Source organism: Cordyceps fumosorosea, assembly GCF_001636725.1.
Source record: "Cordyceps fumosorosea ARSEF 2679 chromosome Unknown scaffold_2, whole genome shotgun sequence".
NCBI classification, from domain to species: domain Eukaryota; kingdom Fungi; phylum Ascomycota; class Sordariomycetes; order Hypocreales; family Cordycipitaceae; genus Cordyceps; species Cordyceps fumosorosea.
Genome location: NW_017387302.1, coordinates 1,170,551 through 1,190,755, shown reverse-complemented (window position 1 = coordinate 1,190,755; position 20,205 = coordinate 1,170,551). Strand labels below are relative to the sequence as shown.

Genomic DNA, 20,205 nt, shown 5'->3' with positions numbered 1-20,205 from the left:
ATTCCTGGGCCATCGCAAACCGATCGACTTGACACGCTGACGGCAAACCTTCTAGTATACCCCCATGCGTTTCTGAGAGGCTCCCTCGTTCACGAGTAGCGAGAAGAAAAATGGCCGAAGAAGCGCCCAATTCATCCTGGCATCCGGCCATGATGCCCAACCGGCTGGAACAGATCGCGCCGCCCAAGGTGGACGCTACACTCCCGTCAGACGCCAATGGTGCAGCCACGACACCTACGATACCCCAAGTGACGCAAACCCATGATTTGGGCGATGCCTGGATGGACCGGGATGGTAAAGAAGATGACGGCGATGCTTGGCTAGTGTCCGAAGAGCCGACTGCGCAGTCCATCGACGTTGATGCGCCAGAGGCTACCCCTAAGCATCACATCTCCGAACATACCCCTGCTACACTTCCCGATCCTACGACCGAAGCGCAAAACTCACTGAACTCTGCTGCGAAATCTTTGGAGATGGAGCCCGCTGTGACCGACCCGTTTGCTGCGAACGAAGACGACGATACCGATGCTTGGTTTGCAGAGCCGCCGGCCCAAGAGCCTCTGCAGCCTCAAACTGGGCTAGCCAGTTTATCGAGAAATACCGAGCTCGCCAAAGTCGAAGATTTCGAGCCTGCTGATCAACAAACTGAGCACAGTACAACGATGGAGACCAAGGCAGCACCGCAGCCAGCACCGCAGCCAGCAGAGTCCCATCCCCGAGAAGCTGAACCACAGTCGCCTACCAAGCACGACGCTGAGACAGCTAAAGAGCCAGAGCCAGAGGTACAGGTGACACAGCCATCGCATCAGCTTTCTCAGCATTCAAGCTCCATGTCTTTCGCTCGGACCGTCTCCCACGAAATCAGCTTCAATGACGATGACGAGAGTGACTGGGCACTCTCCCGATCCAATACCGACCAATTCAAATTCATGTCCCCAACCGACCGAACAAACTCCTTCCCTCCAGTTCCACCAGCGCAGACCGCCGAGAACCTTTTCCCTGCACACCCGCTACCTTCTTCACAAGCCCTCGACGTTGTTGAAGAAGTTGACAAGAATCCATTCGCCGAGGCCGATCCAGAGGAACCGAAAATGTTCTGGGAAAACGATGGCGCCGATGATCATGCACAGGGGTTTTTCCAAACAGTTGGCGGTGAGATTGGGGATTCTGCTACAGAAGCATCGCAATCTCGCTTCGAGGAAGGCCTACCACTACTTCCAGCTCACGCAGAAGCTGTCGCAAGTGATGCTGAGCAATCAAAGAACCCTTTCGACTCCTTCGAGGCAGAGGACACAGTCGACGATTTCTTCTCCAACGTCCAGCACAGTGAGCCTACTGACGACTTCTTGGCTCCGATTCAGCGCAAGTCTACCATGCAAGTTATTGGGAATACCCTAAACGGAGGACCGACCGTACAACAGCCTGCATTCGACGCACTGGAAGAACACGCCGACGAACATCATCCTAGCCAGGCTCCCACGGATGCATTTGATGCAGCGGTCATGGATGAAAGTCAGCCAGACGCCGCCGAAGCCCCGGCTGATCTCTCCGCGAAGTGGCAGGAAGCCTTTGGAACTGGGGACGATGATGACGATTTTCTTCTGGACGACAGCCGCGTTGATGATGCGGCGGTTGATACTGCTGGCTTCTTGGGAAGCGATGATGAAGGCCTCTTGGACGAAGATGACGATGTGCCCGCTGTCACTGAGCCAAAGACGCCTGCAACCAACCCATATTTTCCAACTCCGGCCCAGACACAATCTCCATCTGTTTCTGCACCATCAACTTCCTATGGGTATGCAGCGCAGCCTCCACAGCAAACACCCTACGGGGGCGCGTTTGGCTATGCCCCAGCTGTACCGCCTCAAACTGATGCTCCAAAGGCTGAGAGCTTTGCAGACAAGGCCAAGGGCGGATACTCTTCTCCATATGACCTGCCAACGGACCTCGTCAGCATGAATGTCAAGCCTCGGAAGAGACCAAGCTTGCCAACCGCGACCCAAGAACCAACTCATCCACCCATGTCTGCTCCTCCACGCCCAGCGAATGCGTACGCGCCGCCTCCTGGGCCATCTGCATCCGCTCCTCCCACGCAGGCGCCACCTTCTCGATCCGTCAGCCGACAGGGTGGCTTCTTTGAAGATCTCCCTGTGACCGCGAAACCACGCCCCGGCTCGCGTTCAAGTCATCGTGCCGCCTCGCCTACCAAACAGTATGGCAACGCAAGCCCGACTTCTACTGCGCCTCCACCGCCTGCCCTGAACCAGCAGTACCAGTCGCCGCCCCTGGAGCGGTCTACGGCGCCAGAGGCGTCCGTTCTAAACTTGGTCGCGCCGCCCAAGGTAAATCCGTATGCCGCGTTGCAGACAGGCTCTGCACAACCCCCAGGGCCGGCCTCCAATGCTACTAGGTACTCTCCATCTCCCGCTCAACTACACAAGGGAAGCTCAGCTCCTCCACCTGCCGCGCCAAACCGTTTCTCTCCCGCGCCTCCTCTGCCGCGCCAAAACAGCTCACCAACTCAGATTGTTACTGCTTCCGCGTCGCAAACATACCTTCCACACTTGCCCAGAACTTCAAGCCCCTTGGCTCAATTTGAGATCCACCACGACAAGTCTGCTACCGGTGCTGATTCTGGCCATCTTGACAGACGTGCTAGCTATAACCATGAACCGAGATTGAATCGCGTGTCATCACTTCCGCCAACGCGGGAGGTCGATGAAGAGGAGGAATCACAGGCCGCCAACCTGCCTGGAGCACCTCACCAAGCTCCCTCTGCTGCTGCAAGATACAGCCCTGCTCCCCGGCAGACCCCAGGTGTACCGTCTAGTCTGTCACCCCAGAAGCGTAATACTAGCAACTACCTGCCTCAATCTGCGCCACACCAACCCAACTTTGCCCCTCCCGTTCGGGCCCAGACACAATCTCCCGGAGCCACTCGCAGTACTCACCAGCAAGCGCGCCCGGCCTCTGCTCATACTAATGCGGCCCCAACTTTTGGTCAAGTTGCTCAGCAGACACACGCGATGCCCGTCCGCACTCGAGGTGCATCTCTTACTATGAACATGGTCCCTCCCACGGATGGTCGCGAACATGATCCACTTCAGCGCTGGCAAGGTGTCCCCATTCTCTCCTGGGGAGTAGGCGGTGCCATGGTGACTTCATTTCCCAAGAGCACGCCGCGCTACACCATGAACCAATCGGCGCCGACGATGCTGAGAACCCCTGGAGAGGTCAAAGTCAAGAGCATGAAGGAGATCGAGCCGTTACCCGAGCAGCTGGCGAAATTCCCAGGTCCTCTGCGAGGCAAGTCGAAGAAGAAGGATGCTCTGGCCTGGTTGTCCTCCGGAATTACCGCACTAGAACGCGAATTGCCTGATGTCTCCCTGAGCCCTCAGCTATCGTTGGAAGCAAAGAGATCTATCGAGCGACTGCTCCTGTGGAAGATTCTCCGAGTCTTTGTCGAATTCGACGGGCACTTGGAAGGATCTCCGGCCGTTGACAAGGCAGTTCGGGAAGTTTTGTCGGTAAGAGGGAAGGAAGATGACCTGCTGCCGACTGGGTCGAGCGTCAGCCAGATGGCGCCACTCACTGGCATGAAGACTGATGACGTCGGCTCCGCTGCCATGGAAAGCATAAAAGACAGCCTGCTTAAAGGCGACCGTGAATCGGCTGTCTGGGCGGCTGTTGACAAGCGCCTTTGGGGCCACGCTATGCTGATTGCCCACACTACCTCACCTGAACTTTACAGCCGAGTGGCGCAAGAATTCGTACGAAAAGAGGTCAACTACCCTGGTCACAGCAACCGGTCTCTTGGCGCATTCTACAAGGTTCTGTCTGGGAACTTTGAGGACTGTGTTGATGAACTGGTACCTGTCCACGCGCGTGCTGGTCTGCAGCTGATGTCTACTGATGCAGACTCGGGACCAACGCAGGATGTTCTAAGCGGCTTGGAAAACTGGAGGGAAACTGTGTCCTTGATACTCAGCAACAGAAGCGATGATGATATCCGTGGGTTAAATGCCCTCGGAAAACTCCTATCAGGCTATGGTCGGGCTGAAGCTGCGCAAATCTGCTTCATTTTCAGCAGGGCCATTTCTGTCTTTGGTGGCGTTGACGACCCGAACGCCGACTTCGTCTTGGTTGGCGCAGATCATCACAAGCAGACGGACCAGTTCGCTAAAGAAACTGAGGCACTACAGCTAAGTGAAGTTTACGAGTACGGTTTGACGCTGTCCGGTGCCGCGAATCTCGCAGCCGGTGCCCCTCATTTAGCAGGGTATAAGCTTCAACATGCGACAGTACTCGCTGAACATGGATACCGTGATAAGGCTCTACAATATTGCGATGCTATCCTCACTTCCATGAGCGCCCAAACTCGCCGATCACCATACCACCACCCCCTTCTGGAGGCTTCTGTCGACGATTTTATGAGACGTTTAAAGCAGGCTCCCAAGGATGATGGTACAAGCTGGATGTCTAAGCCAAGCATGAACAAGGTTTCTGATAGTATGTGGAATCGGTTCAACAAATTCGTCTCTGGAGATGAAGAGGGCAACGGGCAAGCTGGTGCAGATGGTGAACATGGCCCGTTCGCTCGCATCGCCTCGACACCAAATATCAGCCGCTCGCCGTCTGTCTCGAACTTCGAAACTTATGGAGCTTCACCCAACTACGGAGTGCCAGCTTTGCCTCCACAAGCCTCAGCAGCGAACTCTCGATATGCCCCAGCTACAACCCCTGCTGCTGCCACGGCCCAGAACCCATATGACTTTGTCTCACAGCAGCCAGCTCCTGTGCAACAGCAAATGAATGGCCGTACGTCGAACGAATACAGTGCTAGCCCCTATGAGCCTGCCTATCCCAGCACCGGCGGCATTGATTCCGGATACCCTGGCTTCAACAAAAGCGCGCCTGAGCTGTCGCATCAAACCAATCAGCCTGCAGTCTCCTCTTATCATCCCCAAGCATCAAGCACCGCTGCTCACCCTTATGGTCTACAACCTTCTCCTAGCATCACAGCTGAGCCTAATTCGAATGCCAACTATGGCTACCATGGCTACCAACCTACTACCAGCTATGAGCCGGCCCAGCCTGCTGAGGCCGACGTCCCCAAGGTCGATGACGCCGCCAATGTCGGGTACCAGCCGCCCACCACGCAGAGCCATGGATTTGAGCCGCCATCGATGCAGCCTTACGGATACGATCCTCCGTCAACAGAACCACAAAGCTACGAGCCTCAGTCGACACAATCGCAAGGCTACGAGCCGCCATCAGCGGAGCCGCAAGGCTATGAGCCTCCTTCTGGCCACTTCCAGGGATACGAAGCACCATCGATCCAGTCTTACGGCTATGAGCCTCCCTCGTACCAGCCCGATATGAACAATGATGCCGAAGACGCCGCGCCCAAATCAAAGAAGAAAAGCTTCATGGACGATGACCAGGATGTCATCCCAGCTCTGAAGGCCGCAGATGGCAAGTCCAAGGCTGATTTAGATCGCGAAAATCAAGAAATGTTCAAGAAGGTTGCGGAAGAAGAAGCCAAACGAGCTGCAGAAGCAGCCGCAGCCAAGAAGTCAGGCGGCTGGGGCTTCGGTGGCTGGTTCGGTGGCTCCAAGAAAGCGGAACTTGGAAGCGGCGAGGCATCACCTCAGAAGGCCATCAAGGCTAAGCTGGGAGAATCTAACAGCTTTGTGTACGACCCTGACCTGAAGCGGTGGATCAACAAGAAGGCTGGCGCCGAGCAGACTGAGGCTCCCAAGGCCGCGCCGCCTCCGCCGAGAGGTGGTGCGCCTCGCTCCGTCAGCGGTACGCCTCCCCCGAGTGCTATTGGCCCGCCTACCGGAGTCCTGGCACGGTCCGCGTCAACCTCCAATCTCAAGGCGGGCACCATGCCGCCCCCTACCAGTGGCCTGGGGATCAGCGCTCCGCCGCTCATGATGCGCTCCGACTCCAACGCCAGCGGTGGCGGCGCGCCGACGCCGCCTAGTGGGCCGCCGAGCCGTCCGGCCACGAGCATCAGCAACGCCAGTAGTATTGACGATTTGCTGGGCGCCGCTGGACCGCGCAAGGCTGCGGGCAAGAAACCTCGCAAGAGTGGCCGCTACGTGGACGTCATGGCCAAATAAAGGATGTGACAAAGAACAGAAACGAACGGAGAAGGCAAGGTATTGAAATGAAGGAATGAAGGAATGAAGGGAAAGGATGGAAGGTTCAAATCGAAAACATTACCGGATTATTAATCATGAAGCGGCGAGGCATGAGCTTGGGAGTTGCGCATATCTGATGGCCGCATTTCCCCGATCCCCTGTTTGGCCCTTTGTACGACGTTTTAAATGCTAGGGGACAAGTCTTGTCACGCCCTGTTTCTTGTTCTTTTATACTCGTGTATCATAATAGAGTGCATTGTATTATAGAAATCTACTATACATTATTTTGTTCATCATGCCTGGTCGTTCGTTTATCCGTAGATGGTATCGTTATGCGCTATATGACTGGACGTAGTACTGCAGCGCTTTATGTTAGTACACCTGGCCGAAATGCAGCTTTGTCTCTGCTCTCAACGTACCGTGACTACCGAATCCTCCGCAGTCGCGTCGTCGTGCTGCGGAACGTAGACGTAGAGGATCAGCGCGTGGTCGTCGGCGAAGCACGCAATGACGCGCCCCTCGAGGCGGCCGACGCTCAGGACGCGACTCCAGTCCTTGCCGTCGACACGGACCGTGGCCCAGCGGTCCGGGCCGGCCTCGCGGAAGCGCGTGCTGGGGTGCTCCTCGAGCGGGCGGTCGAGCTGTGCGGGGTCGAGCTGCGGGTTCTCGAGGCCGGACCAGACGCTCGCGATGTCGGTCGTGTCTGTGGCGATGCGCAGGCGCAGGCCGCCGTGCATGTTGGCGCTGAGCTCGAGCTTGGGCGCTCGCGCGGCGGCGGACGCGGACGCGCCGCCGCCGGTGCCTCCGTTAGCGGTGGTCGTGGCCTGCGCGAGCTTGGTGAAGCGGTCCGAGATGGCCTTGAGCTGGAGAAGCGGCGGCAGCTGAATGTGAACGTCGGGCTCGCGCACCTTGGGCTGCATGATGGTCTCGACGGTCTCGGGGTGCAGCACCCGCACGGGAATGTCCTGCGTGATGATCTTTTCGTGCTCCCGCCGCAGAGACGTCTCGAGGTGCTCAGCGTGGAAGTGGTCATCATCTTCCCCTGTGGCAAATGGGTCATCTATGGCGGAGACGCGCTGACCCGCGGCGGCAGCGGCGGCGACAGAAGCAGCGTTTGTGCTACTCCCAGCGGTCGTGGTGGTAGTGATTGTGAGGGAGAGTACGGGCAGGCCGTCTTTTTTCGTGAGACGCAACGAGGCGGAGATGCTATTGAGGGCTGATTTGAGCGCGCGCTGCAGCGGCTGCAGCGGGAGCTCGAGGTTGATGGTGTTTGAGGCTTCTGCGGACTGGATCGTGAAGTTTTCAAAGATGAAGTCCATTGAGAGGGAGCTGGAGGCGCGTCAGCGAGTTAGCACCGCCGTGACAGGCAATGCCACGGCTACCATTCGATAGGCTCGGTGCACACGCCTGGGATGGGGTACATACGCCCAGACCTGGGATCCCATGTCGGGAATCACCGTGAAGCGTGCCGTCTCATCACTAAGACGCACCCAGGCAATCTTCTCGAGCGAAGAGAGCGCGGCCGTTAGCTCTGCGGGAGATGTTAGCGCACCCAAGTCATGGTTTCTGTTGCCTGTAATCTTACTGGAAAATGTGCGTATATTTTTTAATTCTGTTCGAAAGCGCATGGCGGATTGATGAACATCGCGTGTTGGTAATTGACTGGTGCAACGCGAGACTTGCATTTACCACCAGTGCGTAGAAGGAATTTTGGCGGGGCAGCGCACTGTGTGCGTTTACCTATGTAGGTACGACCCCAGATGAATTCTAAGTGACCCCCCAAATTCTTTCTGGCTTTTCTTTATTCTTTACCGAAATGATTCATCATAGGGAAGTGGTCTGTCACTTGTCGACCGTCAGAGCATTCGTCTGCAGTGCCTCACTCGGCGTTCAGAGTCAATCATGGCTCGAAGCTTCGGCGACAGGCTGGCATCGCGGGAACGGTTCCTGGACCGTATGACCTAGAACGGCCTGCAACACTGCAAATTCTATAAAAGATCACGAAATATTCAGACTTCTCGTATCGATATACAGCATCGTACCATGTGGGCTAGAACGGCGGCGGCTGCTGGGACAGAGGTAGGTGCAAACCACAACAAAGGAAGTCCAAGCTCAAGCCGCCGGTATTACCTTCTGTCGAATTTACTACATAATATCTACTAATCATTTGGCTCTCGTGTTTTGCAACATCTATCCTTCTATCAATATTTGAACATTTAAGATTCATAGCATTAACTGCCCCGACCAAAATAAGTCCCCCCAAGTCGCCTTCATCTCCCCGTTCAACGCTACTCTGCTTGACAACGCTGCTGAGTCGCCACTTGCAAACAAGTTTAGAGAAGAATACGGCTAGAAAGCTGCGTTAATACAATGGGTTGCGTTTTCTCATGCTTGGCTGATCGTACCAGCGGCGGCGACGAGCAGCCACCTAGGGCTGCAGCCAGAGTTCGCCACTTTCGTTTGAGAAGCCATACTGTCAACACGGACTCGATGCTCAGGAGGCAAGACGCGGACGGAAGAATCAGCTTCCTCAGGTTTGGTCGCTCGCACGAAGACCCGCTGGGCAGCCACCCGTTGCAAACGGTGCTGCGGCCCAATGCCAGCGCGCCGGACCTTGGCTCACTTGCCCGGACGGAGGAGAGGGAGTCGGATTTTAGTGGCAGCACTCCGGATCTTGCTTCGCCACCTCCCCGGCCGTAGAACGAAGCGGAGAAGAGGTTGGGGATGGTGATTGTACTCGAAGATGAAGGCGAAAGCTCCTTTGCGGGGTCGACAAGACGGCCAACCGAGGTGTACCAAGACGGTGATGCAGGAGTCCTGGCAGACCAGCTGTTGACGCCTGTTGAGACTGACGAACCCCGGAGCCTCGAGGGCTTGGGAGGCATCATCGCATGATGGAGTTTGTTAGAATGGGGCGGAGACTTTGGTATTGGCGTTTTTGTGTGATTTCAAATACCCACGAGGCACGTTCATTGTTTTGATCATGGCGATGGGCTATCAGCGGATACGGAGGTCAGCGATGTACAGTATTGGTCGGTATTTGTTCCGAGTAGAATAAGTGTCGTGAAATTCATAAACGCTATACGAAATGCTAAAATTATACAACTGAGGGAGAAGCTCTAGCCTGTTCTCTGCGCGATTATCCTCGTCTTGGTCGCCATTGGGCTCATGTTTAATCGGAATCGGAGTCGTCGGAATCGTCTATAAACCCTTCTTCCAAGCTGATGGAGAGTCAAGCGGTTAGCCTTTGGACCACAAGACGATGGCATCGTATCCTCCAAGCCAACCGACACAAAAAAGTACTTACTCTCTACTCAGCCGAACAGTGCTCGAGACAAAGCCGCCCGTTACCGTCCTCCCAGCTCCCGCACCGACACGCCCCAGCTCCTCGCCCCCGTCATCGCCCTCCCCATCCTCGCCCAAGCCGCCGCCCGGGCCCGACGTCGCGGCGAAGCGGCCCCTGTCCCGGCGCCACGTCGACGGCAGCGTGAGCGTGGCCAGGCGCGCGGTGATGCGGTCGCGCAGCGACGACGACGCGGTGCCGAGAGAGTCGAGCGGCAGGTACTGGCTGTAGCGGTTGCGGTAGCGCCGCCAGAGCGGGAGCACGGCAAAGGTGACGACGAGGAAGAGCGCGAGGGAGATGGCGGCGGGGACGATGAGTGTCTGCGGGTGTGCTGCGTTAGCAATTTTTTCCCTCGCCCTTCTATGTAATTCCTTGCCCACGGGGGGTGGCAAGTGTGTAGATGAAGCGAACCTTGATGCCGGACAACGCGGCGCCCATGATGACGGTCCAAGAAAAGAGTGCCTAGAGGCGTTCGCGCGACGGCGGAGTCGGCCGACCTACGCGAGTCTTGGGCGGAGCAAGGCGACGGTGGACCGCGGCAAAAAGACAAAGTAAAATAAATAAAGAGCAGCTAGAGTGACCAACGCAGAGATGATGTCGTGAGGAGATGGTGTGGCGGAAGCTCGTCGATGAATTGTGATGGTGATTGATGGGGTTCTCGACACAAGCCGTCTTCATGTTGAGGAGACCCCTGTTGCGGACAAGGTGCCACAGGTTTCTGGGGTCCACGCGCTAGAACATTCGCTGCCCGTCAACAACCTTGCTAATATTTTCCACCAACTTTCACCAACATTTAGGGACTCAAAGGACACTGGAAGAATTGCACGACACAACCCAAGGTTAGGTACATAGTATGCGTCGGATTTTCACACTGCTGGGGAAATAATTGGAAAAACGCAACCAGTCAAGAACCATGCGAGTGCTAAAGCAAGGCACCGAAGCTTGTTACCTAGTAGGCAATACATTCGGTCATGGGCAGCAAAATAGATTCCAGTGACGAAGTCAAATTCAATAGAAATAAATAATTAAAACAGCACCCGGCCTAAAATATCCACGTGAATGAGTTTTTCCGCCATCACAGTAGTATCCAATCTAACCAAAGATCCAGAATCGCGAAGGTTCCCCGGCGCCACCCCTTCCGTGTAAGCCCCCAAACACTAACACGGCGTTGGACCGCTCTCTCTATGTCGAATGGGTATTCAGTGCTCGCATCGCCCGGAAAAAACTCTTGTGCTGATTTTCGGTCCGAACTGTACAAAATAGTTTGCGGCAGTGATGATAGCCAGCCAGCATCGGCGAGGCACTCAGGGTGTGACTGTTGAAGCGAAGTCGCTTTTTGGAGTATCTGAGCCGCACGGGAGCTGGGCCTGTTTTTTTTTGTACATGTCACAGTCAGGGAACATTGCAATGGAATGTAGGGGTACTCGTTGGAATAAGATGCACATAGGCACTGAACAGCCATGTATGCAAATTATTGTCCCCGTTTGACCTGGCCACTTTGGGTAGTGGTATGCCATTGAAAGAGGCAAGCTCGTTTGACGGCGGCAAAAGAGAGGGCATTGATGACATACAATGCAAAAGCAACGGTTCTGAGCCCAAAAGCAGTACATGGAGGCTACAGAAAGTAACAGAAAGAACAGAGGAAGATACGGGGGCAACGACAACGACACGACACGACACGACAAGAAATGCAGAAAAACAGAAGAACAAACAAAAGGTGGACGGAACAAGAGCAAGGACAAAAAAATCATGGGGAATGGTGAAGGGAAGAGAAAGAAAAATATCAAGCAAGGTTGCGAGGCCGAGATATGTGTCCTTGGCGAGCTGATGATATTCAGGGAAGGTGCGTCCCGCCCGCGACAAACGCCTGCTCTGTAAGGCAACATGCAATCGGGACGGGCATACGCAGAAATTCCTACATATTACGAGTACTTGATTATGTTGTATTTCTTTTCTTGAGATCTCAACAGCTAATTATGGTTGGAGAGACCAATTTCACGCTGTTTCTATGGTGGGCTCTGCTGTACGCTGAATGGACCGACCATGCAGTGACAACTACAGCATCGCACGCGTTTCTGGCGGCAGAGATGTTCTTGGTTTGCGACCCAAACTTGGGGTTCGTTGAACCTTCACTTAAAGCCTAATAATAGCTTTTTGAAGCGTATTTAAGTTGTGGTAATGAGCATGAGCGTAGCCGATAGAGTAATAATCTGCTAGGGCTATTCAACGCGAGTCGTCGCCAACATCTAAAATTTGGCGCAAGAAACTCCTGTCCGAATGATTCTTGTTGTTCTCTAGTGGTATTCTAGCCATATTCTAGTCCAATATATCCGCTTTGCATTATCATAGGCCAACATGTACGAATTAGTGCGCTCGACGTCGCTCGAGGTGCTAAAGTGGTGAAGGCGCAGACCAAGACGGATAATCATCCGGCCTGCCGAGGTGTTAGATAACCGGGTGCTGCGTTTTACTGGCCAAAACTGATACAAGCAGAGTTGCATTGACACCGAGGGGTACACGTGTTTGATGTTTGACGAGGGCGTAGGTATCGATAACCGTGCGCTAAACCCCGCAACAAGACAGACAGTGTAGTTATCGTTTCAGAGGTTTCCGACAGCCTACAGGTCTGTACATAAGTATGTAGGTTGATCAGATCGTGCTGGTACGGCTGGCGTCTCCTTGCACACTCAGCTAGCATATTTTGTAGCATATAAAACACAAAGGGCACCAGACTGAAGTGATGTTAGTGGACATGTGCTTCTCATTAATTGCGTACGGAGTAAATTGGGCACAATTCTCAATACTACAGGGTATTATCCATTTAAGTATTCGTACTCTGGAAGAATTGATATCCCAGCAAAAAGGCTGGCTAATAACTAGATCGCTTCGGGTTACTCGATCCAAGTTCGCAGCCAGGCGGCAACCTCATCAAAGTGGTGGCAGCAGCACAAGCTCGCGCCTTTGAAGGTAGGTCGATGGCTGAGGAGATGGCAGGTCCCTGCAAGGTTTGCTAACCCAAACAGGCGAAGCGCCACGCTTGGAAGTCAGGGGCAAGGTCGCTGCAGCCACTGTAACGCTGGCCACCACATCCACCATTGCCGCTAACAACACCATGACGGGCAGGCTGAGGAGGGGGAGGTACATGGGAGCCCTTGGTCGTAATACCACCAAGAATCACGATAGAAATTATTTACAACCTGATGTGTTTGAATACACCTGGCTTCGCGACGTTGCTGCCTTTTGCAACAGATCTGACTGGAATTAGGAGGAAGGCATGCTGCCTGGATACCTTAGTACCTGCCTTACCTCCTTTGCACCTCTAACCACGCAGGTACAAAACACGGGGCCACTGCAGTTAAACGCTACAACGGGACACCACTCAACGCCTTGCATCTCAAACAACTACACTTCACTAATCTATTCATGCTACTAACATCGTACGCCCTAATCCCACGCCGGTCTCGTCTTGAGCCTATCCTCTTGCTCGTCCCGTATTCTATCGAACCCTGCCTACCTGGTCTTGCGTCGCATTCTCTCCTCCCCTGAACCGCTCCTACCTACATAGGTACCCTCCGAGTGCCTGTGCAATTTGATGCTTCCGGCTCCCCACTAGCGCACTAGCCACACCACCTGGCCAGCCTGCCCTGTCTGCAATCCCCTTTTGCCGCTCGCTGGGCACAATCCTCCGCCTCAACCTCTCCCCATAACCAAACCGCAGATACTTGACTCGACAGACGAACTCTCCTTCATATTTCAAAGCCTGTCGTCTCGCTGTGATTTTCTGAGCTTTGGGGATCGCGGGAATCCAATCCACTCAGGCATCAAGCCTTGCCGAACAGCAACGACAGAAGATATCTTGCCGTACAGCTTGGACTGCCTCCGCTTCCCACCGTCGACAACTTGCCTGCGACGCTACGAAACAATTCTCCCCGTCATCATCATGCGAGCGGCCCAAAGCCTGCATGCCGTCGCTTCTACGCGTTTCTGATTACGAAAATCAGCCACCCTATATAATACAACCAATTCAAAATGTCCGACAAGACGAGACAGTCGTCCGGCGGGCGTTCCCTCTTCTCCCGCAGCAAGAACAAAGAGAAGCGCGCCGCCGATACCGAGTCCTACGATGCTCTCAGTACCATGAGCTCCCGCTCATCTCGCCACAACCGCGACTCGTCGGCCATTTCCATCGATGGGCTTTCCTCTCCCGACCCCAGCATGGGCATCATGCCGCCCGCCATCACCTCGATCCCGTACGATACCACCGCTCCCGGCTCGCGCTCGCCTATTCCCGTCGACTACCTCCCGAAAGCTGACCAAGTCCCCGTCCGCAGAGAACCTTTGCCTCACCAGCTGAACAAGGGTCACGACTTTCACCAATACCCGACATTCGACCCAGCTGTCGCCAATGCTGGCTCCCACGCCTCCAAAATGGGGCCCCCGGCAAGCAACGTGACCATGGCCAGCACCGGTAGGGTCGCGCAGTTCCAGCAATGGGGCCCTTCTCGTGGTAGTATGGCTAGCACTATGAACGGATCTCACACCTCTCGGTACGACTCGCTTCTTTCGCCCAACAACCGTGTTTCCGACGCCAGCGTTTACTCAGGTATGCCCGCTATTGCCGTCATCTATCTACATTTGGCCCCTAACCAACCCTCATAGTCCAACCAAGCGCATCCTCCCTTAGCTCCTATGGCGTACCGCACCGAGAGTCTCACCGTTTGACCAAGTTCCCCGGCCCCGGCGCACACGATACCTTTCATTTTCCCAAGCCGGACGATGACAATGTCATTGAGCAGATGTTTGCACAGCTTATGCATAGGCGAGGTTGGCACAATCTCCCCGAGCAAGCTAGACGACAAATGATGGCCTACAAACCCGACAAGAAATGGACCCTACTACACCAAGACCGACTGGCCGAATGGCAGGGCGAACAGAAGCGTCGCATGACGGCTCGTGTCAGCCAATTTGCTCAACCAGATGTCACTACCTACTCCGACGAAGAGGGCACGCCTGAATGGTACGTGCGACGAGTAATGGAAGATAAGCTAGACGGCAAGGGTATGGGCAGTCTGGAAGTCAACCTACGCACGCAGCAGATTGGCTGGGTGCGTCGCTTCGTCGAGTGCCAAGGACAGGTTGCGCTGGTCACTCTTCTGCTCAAAATCAACCGCAAGATCTCCAACGCACCCGCAAGTGAGAGCTCCAAGGTTGATAAGGGCCTTGACCGCGAATACGACATCATCAAGTGTTTGAAGACACTGATGAACAATAAATTTGGTGCAGATGATGCGCTGATGCAGCAAAAAGTGCTTCTAGCACTCGGTACATCGCTTGTTTCGCCGCGCTTAACTACAAGAAAGCTTGTGTCCGAAATTCTCACCTTTTTAAGTACTTGGGGGGATAATGGCGAGGGTCACTACAAAGTTATCCAGGCCCTTGACGAGGTCAAAGCCCAGAGCGGCGCCAATGGACGGTTTGATGACTGGATGCGCCTGGTTGAAGCCACTGTTGACGGCCGTGGCAAAATGGGCAGCATGGTCGGCGCAAGCGATGATGTTCGTACCGGCGGCGTCGGTATGGAGAATTTGCTGATGGAATATTCGGTTGCGACACTCATGTTGGTAAACATGATGATTGACGCTCCGGAAAAAGACTTGCAATTGCGAGTACACATCCGCGCCCAATTTACAGGATGTGGCATCAAGCGCATTCTGAACAAAATGGAGGCCTTTCAATACGAACTCCTGGACAAGCAGATTGAGCGCTTTCGCACCAACGAGGCCATTGACTATGAGGATATGCTTGAGCGTGAAAACAGTAGCGTCAAGGACAGTATCGAAGGCGAGGTCAAGGATCTTACCGATCCCGTACAGATTGTCGACGCCATCCATCAACGTCTTCAGGGAAGCCGAACCAACGACTATTTTGTTTCGGCTCTTCAGCATTTGCTGCTTATGCGCGCCAACGACGGAGAGGAACGCCTACGCATGTTTCAGCTTGTGGATGCCATGCTAAGCTACGTCGCCATGGACAGAAGACTGCCTAATATGGATCTCAAACAGAGTCTCAATTTTACTGTTCAGAGCCTGCTCGATAAGCTGCACACCGATTCAGAAGCAAGACAAGCTCAGGACGAGGCCCTTGAATCACGACAGATTGCAGAGGCCGCCATGGCTGAGCGAGATGAGATGCGGGCGCAATTGGAGCTCGGTGCAGATGGGCTAGTCGCGAAACTCCAAAAGCAAGTCGACGAGCAAAGCAGATTCATCGATGCCCAAAGACGACAAGCTGAAGGGCTCAAGACGGAGCTGGATGGCGTGCAAACACTCCGTGCCAAGGAAGCCCAACGAAACGAGCTCGAGACCAGAGAGCTGTACCTCATGCTACGTGACGCCCAGGACATTGCCGCTTCCAACGCCGCGAAAGGTGCCGCCGCCAGCTCTCCTTCTATCGGAACGACCATGGGAACAAATGGCGCCAATCCCGAGCAGATGCAAGGCATTCTTGACCGCCAACGACTAATGGAGCGCTTGCAAATGCAGCTCGAGCGACAAAAGACACAGTACAAACTTGAAGGAAGAGTATGGGGTGAGGCTGCCGGACCTTCTGATCGCCTTCGTGCTCTCCGTGAAGAGATGGAGGATGAAGAAGGAGAGGCAGCCGGTGCCGGTGCCCCTCGCGACTTCACCAACAGTGTTCTCGGCAGTATTAGTCGTCAAACTCGTATCCCCCGCAAACCCATCAACGCGAATGGCGATATCTCTGACAAGGAGGCCATTGAAGAGGTTTCAGAGTTAGAAGAGGATGTTGGCGTTGTATATGAGCGTCCCAGAATTGTCGAGTACAAGCGACCTGTTATCGATCCTCGGCAGCAAGCCGTTCTTGTTGACGAGCTCGGGGCCAAGATCAAAAAGTACGACGGAAGCGATGACGAGGATGAGGGTGTCACCACCGGACCTTCGCATCCCAGCCTGGAATCCTCGGCGCCGCGGACACCTGCCGATAGCGACACGCCCAAGGCAGGTTCTGCAAGTCCTGCCACTGGTGCGCCTACACCAAGCGCCAGCACCACTGGTCCTCCTCCGCCACCTCCGCCGCCACCGCCTCCGATGCCGGGACAAATTCCCGGAGCACCACCGCCGCCTCCGCCGCCTCCACCGCCCATGCCGGGACAAATCCCCGGAGCGCCGCCGCCACCGCCGCCACCGCCTCCACCTCCCATGCCTGGCCAGGTCCCAGGCGCACCCCCGCCGCCACCACCCCCTCCTCCCTTGCCTGGCATGAGGTCGCCTGCGATAGGAGCAGATGGTACAGCTTCGCCTGCAGGATCTATGCCTCCACCACCGCCACCCTTGCCAGGTCCCAAGACTGGTGGCTTCCTTCCTCAGCCCACGTACAGCGCCACGCCTAGCGTCGGGTTGCCTGTCGCGAGACCGAAGAAGAAGCTCAAGGCTCTTCACTGGGAGAAGGTTGACGCGCCTGAGACAAGTCACTGGGCAGCTCACACACCGTCGGCAGAGGCACGTGAAGAAAAGTACATTGAACTTAGTAGGAAGGGTATTTTGGATGAGGTTGAGAAGCTGTTCATGGCCAAGGAGATCAAGAAAATTGGTGCTGCCGCGGGGCGGAAGGATGACAAGAAGCAACTCATTTCTGGTGACTTGCGCAAAGCATATGAAATTGCCCTGGCAAAGTTTTCACACCATTCCGTGGAGAAGATTGTGCAAATGATTATCCACTGCGATTCCGAGGTTCTCGACAACGCTGTAGTGATGGACTTTCTTCAAAAGGATGACCTTTGCAATATTCCCGACAATACGTCCAAGCAGATGGCTCCTTATAGCAGAGATCTCACCGGACCTGACGCTGCCACGCAGACGCGAGAACTGGACCCAGCCGACCTGACGAGGCAAGATCAACTTTACCTTTACACTGCATATGAACTACACCACTACTGGAAGAGCAGAATGCGTGCTCTGGCCCTGACCAGAAATTTTGAGTCGGAGTATGAGGACATTTACAACAAGATGCATCAAGTCATCAGTGTGTCCGAGTCTCTCCGCGACTCGGTCTCGCTCATGAACGTATTGGGTCTCATTTTGGATATTGGTAATTACATGAACGACGCCAATAAACAAGCTCGAGGATTCAAGCTGAGCTCGCTCTCACGACTTGGCATGGTCAAGGATGACAAAAACGAGTCGTCCCTGGCTGACCTGGTTGAGCGCATCGTTCGCAGCCAATACCCAGAGTGGGAGAATTTTGCTTCCGAGATTGGTGGCGTCCAGATCGCACAGAAGATGAATGTCGAACAGCTCGAGACCGATGCTAAGAAGTACATTGCCAACATTCGCAACGTCCAAAAGTCTCTTGACTCGGGCAATCTCAGCGACCCCAAAATGTTCCACCCTGAGGATCGCGTCAACTTAATTGTACAACGCTGCATGAAGGAGGCCCGTCGCAAGGCTGAGCAGATGCAGCTGTACTTGGATGAGATGATTCGTACATTCAAAGACATTATGATTTTCTACGGCGAGGACCCCGCTGATGAAAGTGCCAGACGCGAATTCTTTAGCAAGCTGGCCAACTTTTTGAGCGAGTGGAAGAAGTCACGAGAGAAGAATATCCAACTCGAGGAGACGAGGAAGCGCAACGAAGCTTCAATGAAGCGAAAGCACGCAGCGCAAAAGGCTGCCCAAGCCGCCAGCGAGTCAGCCTCGGCCTCGGCAACTAGTACTGGTGCGATGGACTCGCTGCTCGAGAAACTACGTGCGGCGGCGCCGCAGGCTCGGGACCAGAGAGACCGACGCCGGCGGGCGCGTCTAAAGGACCGCCACCAAGTGCGTGTTGCCTCTGGACAGAAGATTCCTGATCTTAACGAGATACCTGAGGTGGAGGCTGGGCTAAAGACGACGGACCAGACTATTGAGGAAGAGAACAGCAGCATGGCTGGCCCAAGCGGCCCCGCAAGCCCAAATCGAACGCAGTCTCGGGACGGTGACGGCGATGTTGCCGACCGAGCAGCCGCTCTCCTACAAGGTATGCGCGGCGGCGACGCAGACGACAGCGAAAAGCGAGAGAGCCTTCGGAAGGCAAGAAGGCAAACAGCCGAAGAAGAGAGACGCATGCGCCGTCGGCGACGTGATAAGGCTTCCGTGAGCAACGCAGAGGATGTCGGTAAAAAAGCCGACCCTGCCGAGGAGGATGCAGCAACAGGCGCCGGCCACGAGGAGACGGCTCGCGACTCTGTTGCTGCGTCTTTGGAGAACGGCGAGACAGGAGAGGAGAACAAATCCTAAGACGTTTGGGCGGGCTGATGAGGGTGTGTGGAACGGCGGAAGAATTGAAACGAAGAAAGGCATACGGTGATTCGCTCTTTTTTATACACAAAGTACGTAATGTTTACATACAAAGCACATAGGCGCATATAATTTTCCTTATTGTTTGACCTCGGGTCTTTGCTTTACTCGTTGGCATCTGGGGAAACGGCTGAGAAAGAGTGCTGGACTTGGTACACATTTCCCTTGATGTGGTGGTTAGAAGGGTTTTGTATTTTGCATTTGCTGATAGAGAGAACTGGACGGTTGGGTCGTGTCCTGGGTTGCACTTTTCGACTGTTATACATTTTGCTTCTCTGCTTTGATACATTGCAGTAGCTAAAATGAAGAAGTTGCCTGTTATCATTGAAAAATGACCTGCCGTTGAGCTCTCGAGTAACGCCATAAGAACAATATCGCTAAATGTACAACAAAAGAAAACGAAGAGACAAAGTCCGGACGCATGATGGGTTCAATCGCGGGTCGGACTCAGCGCCCGGTTGAAGCCGCCGAGTCGGTTCATGTACTGCCTGTACTCGGTCTTCTTCTCCTTGCGCACGGCGCCGACGTTGTTGCCGGCGACGCGCTTGTCCTTTGTGGTGCCGAAGCCGCCGAAGCCCATCATGGCCTGCATGGCGGCCATCTCGTCGTCGTCGTCTTCGCCGTCCTCGCCGGCCGTCACCGGCACCGTCTTCTTGCTCTTGGCGGGAGGGGGCGTGGGGTCCCGGTCCATGCGGTCGCCGTCGTCGTTTTCGTCGGGGCGGCCGCGGGGACCTCGAGGCGGGCTGCGGCTGCGTGAGGGGGAGCGTCGCCGGCGGTCGCGGCCTCCTCCTGCTGAAAGGGTTAGCAGTTTGTTTGAGACTGATGATTACGGAGGGAGAGAGGGAGCTGGGGAAAGGGGGGGGAGAGGAGAGAAAGGAACGGTACCTCTACGATTGTAGCCGTCGTCGTCATTGTCGTAGTCTCGGCGGCGGTAGTCGTCGTTACGCCGTGATCTGTAGTCGCCGTCTCGTCTGCCGTCGCCGCCTCCTCCTCCACGACCGCCTCCTCCTCCACGTCCGCCTCGTCCTCCTCGGCCACGACCACCACGACCGTCGGCATCGCGTTCTCCGTGCTCGCGGTAGTTGTTGCGACGATCGGGGGAGCGGGAGCGGTCGTCGGCGCGCCCGCCGCGGTCTCGCGACCTCGAACGGTAGTTGCTGCGTCGGCCGCCGCCGCCGCCACCACCACGAGGTCCGTCGTCGCGCCGGTCGGGGGCGTCCCAGTCGCGACGGGTATTGGGTCGACGGTCTCGTCGCTGATCGGACATGGTGGTGAGGTTTGATCTGATTCCCGATATCGCTGTTGCGGGTTTGGGACGGGTGCGATTTTGAGAGGGAGAGGCTGGGCAGATGAT

At 55.2% G+C, this 20,205-nt stretch overlaps 5 protein-coding genes across 5 annotated transcripts; 2 read left to right on the top strand and 3 right to left on the bottom strand.

The window, feature by feature from the left end:
• Positions 1–110: 110 nt before the first annotated feature.
• Positions 111–6,128, top strand: ISF_01528 (COPII coat assembly protein sec16; the record flags this gene model as incomplete). The annotated part of the gene is made up of 1 exon (XM_018845135.1): positions 111–6,128. The coding sequence occupies one exon, from the start codon at positions 111–113 to the stop codon at positions 6,126–6,128; it is 6,018 nt and encodes a 2,005-aa protein (XP_018707901.1).
• A 351-nt stretch (positions 6,129–6,479) lies between these two features.
• On the bottom strand, positions 6,480–7,777 carry ISF_01527 (Hus1-like protein; the record flags this gene model as incomplete). The annotated part of the gene is made up of 4 exons (XM_018845134.1): positions 6,480–6,506; positions 6,569–7,478; positions 7,575–7,680; positions 7,735–7,777. The coding sequence occupies 4 exons, from the start codon at positions 7,775–7,777 to the stop codon at positions 6,480–6,482; spliced, it is 1,086 nt and encodes a 361-aa protein (XP_018707900.1).
• Positions 7,778–9,321: 1,544 nt separating this feature from the next.
• ISF_01526 (hypothetical protein) lies at positions 9,322–9,930 on the bottom strand (the record flags this gene model as incomplete). The annotated part of the gene is made up of 3 exons (XM_018845133.1): positions 9,322–9,370; positions 9,457–9,812; positions 9,904–9,930. The coding sequence occupies 3 exons, from the start codon at positions 9,928–9,930 to the stop codon at positions 9,322–9,324; spliced, it is 432 nt and encodes a 143-aa protein (XP_018707899.1).
• Positions 9,931–13,521: 3,591 nt separating this feature from the next.
• Positions 13,522–18,791, top strand: ISF_01525 (cytokinesis protein sepA; the record flags this gene model as incomplete). The annotated part of the gene is made up of 2 exons (XM_018845132.1): positions 13,522–14,095; positions 14,152–18,791. 2 exons carry the CDS (start codon positions 13,522–13,524, stop codon positions 18,789–18,791), a joined length of 5,214 nt encoding a protein of 1,737 aa, XP_018707898.1.
• Positions 18,792–19,281: 490 nt separating this feature from the next.
• ISF_01524 (hypothetical protein) lies at positions 19,282–20,118 on the bottom strand (the record flags this gene model as incomplete). Its single annotated transcript, XM_018845131.1, has 2 exons — positions 19,282–19,640; positions 19,737–20,118. 2 exons carry the CDS (start codon positions 20,116–20,118, stop codon positions 19,282–19,284), a joined length of 741 nt encoding a protein of 246 aa, XP_018707897.1.
• Between the last annotated feature and the right edge of the window lie 87 nt (positions 20,119–20,205).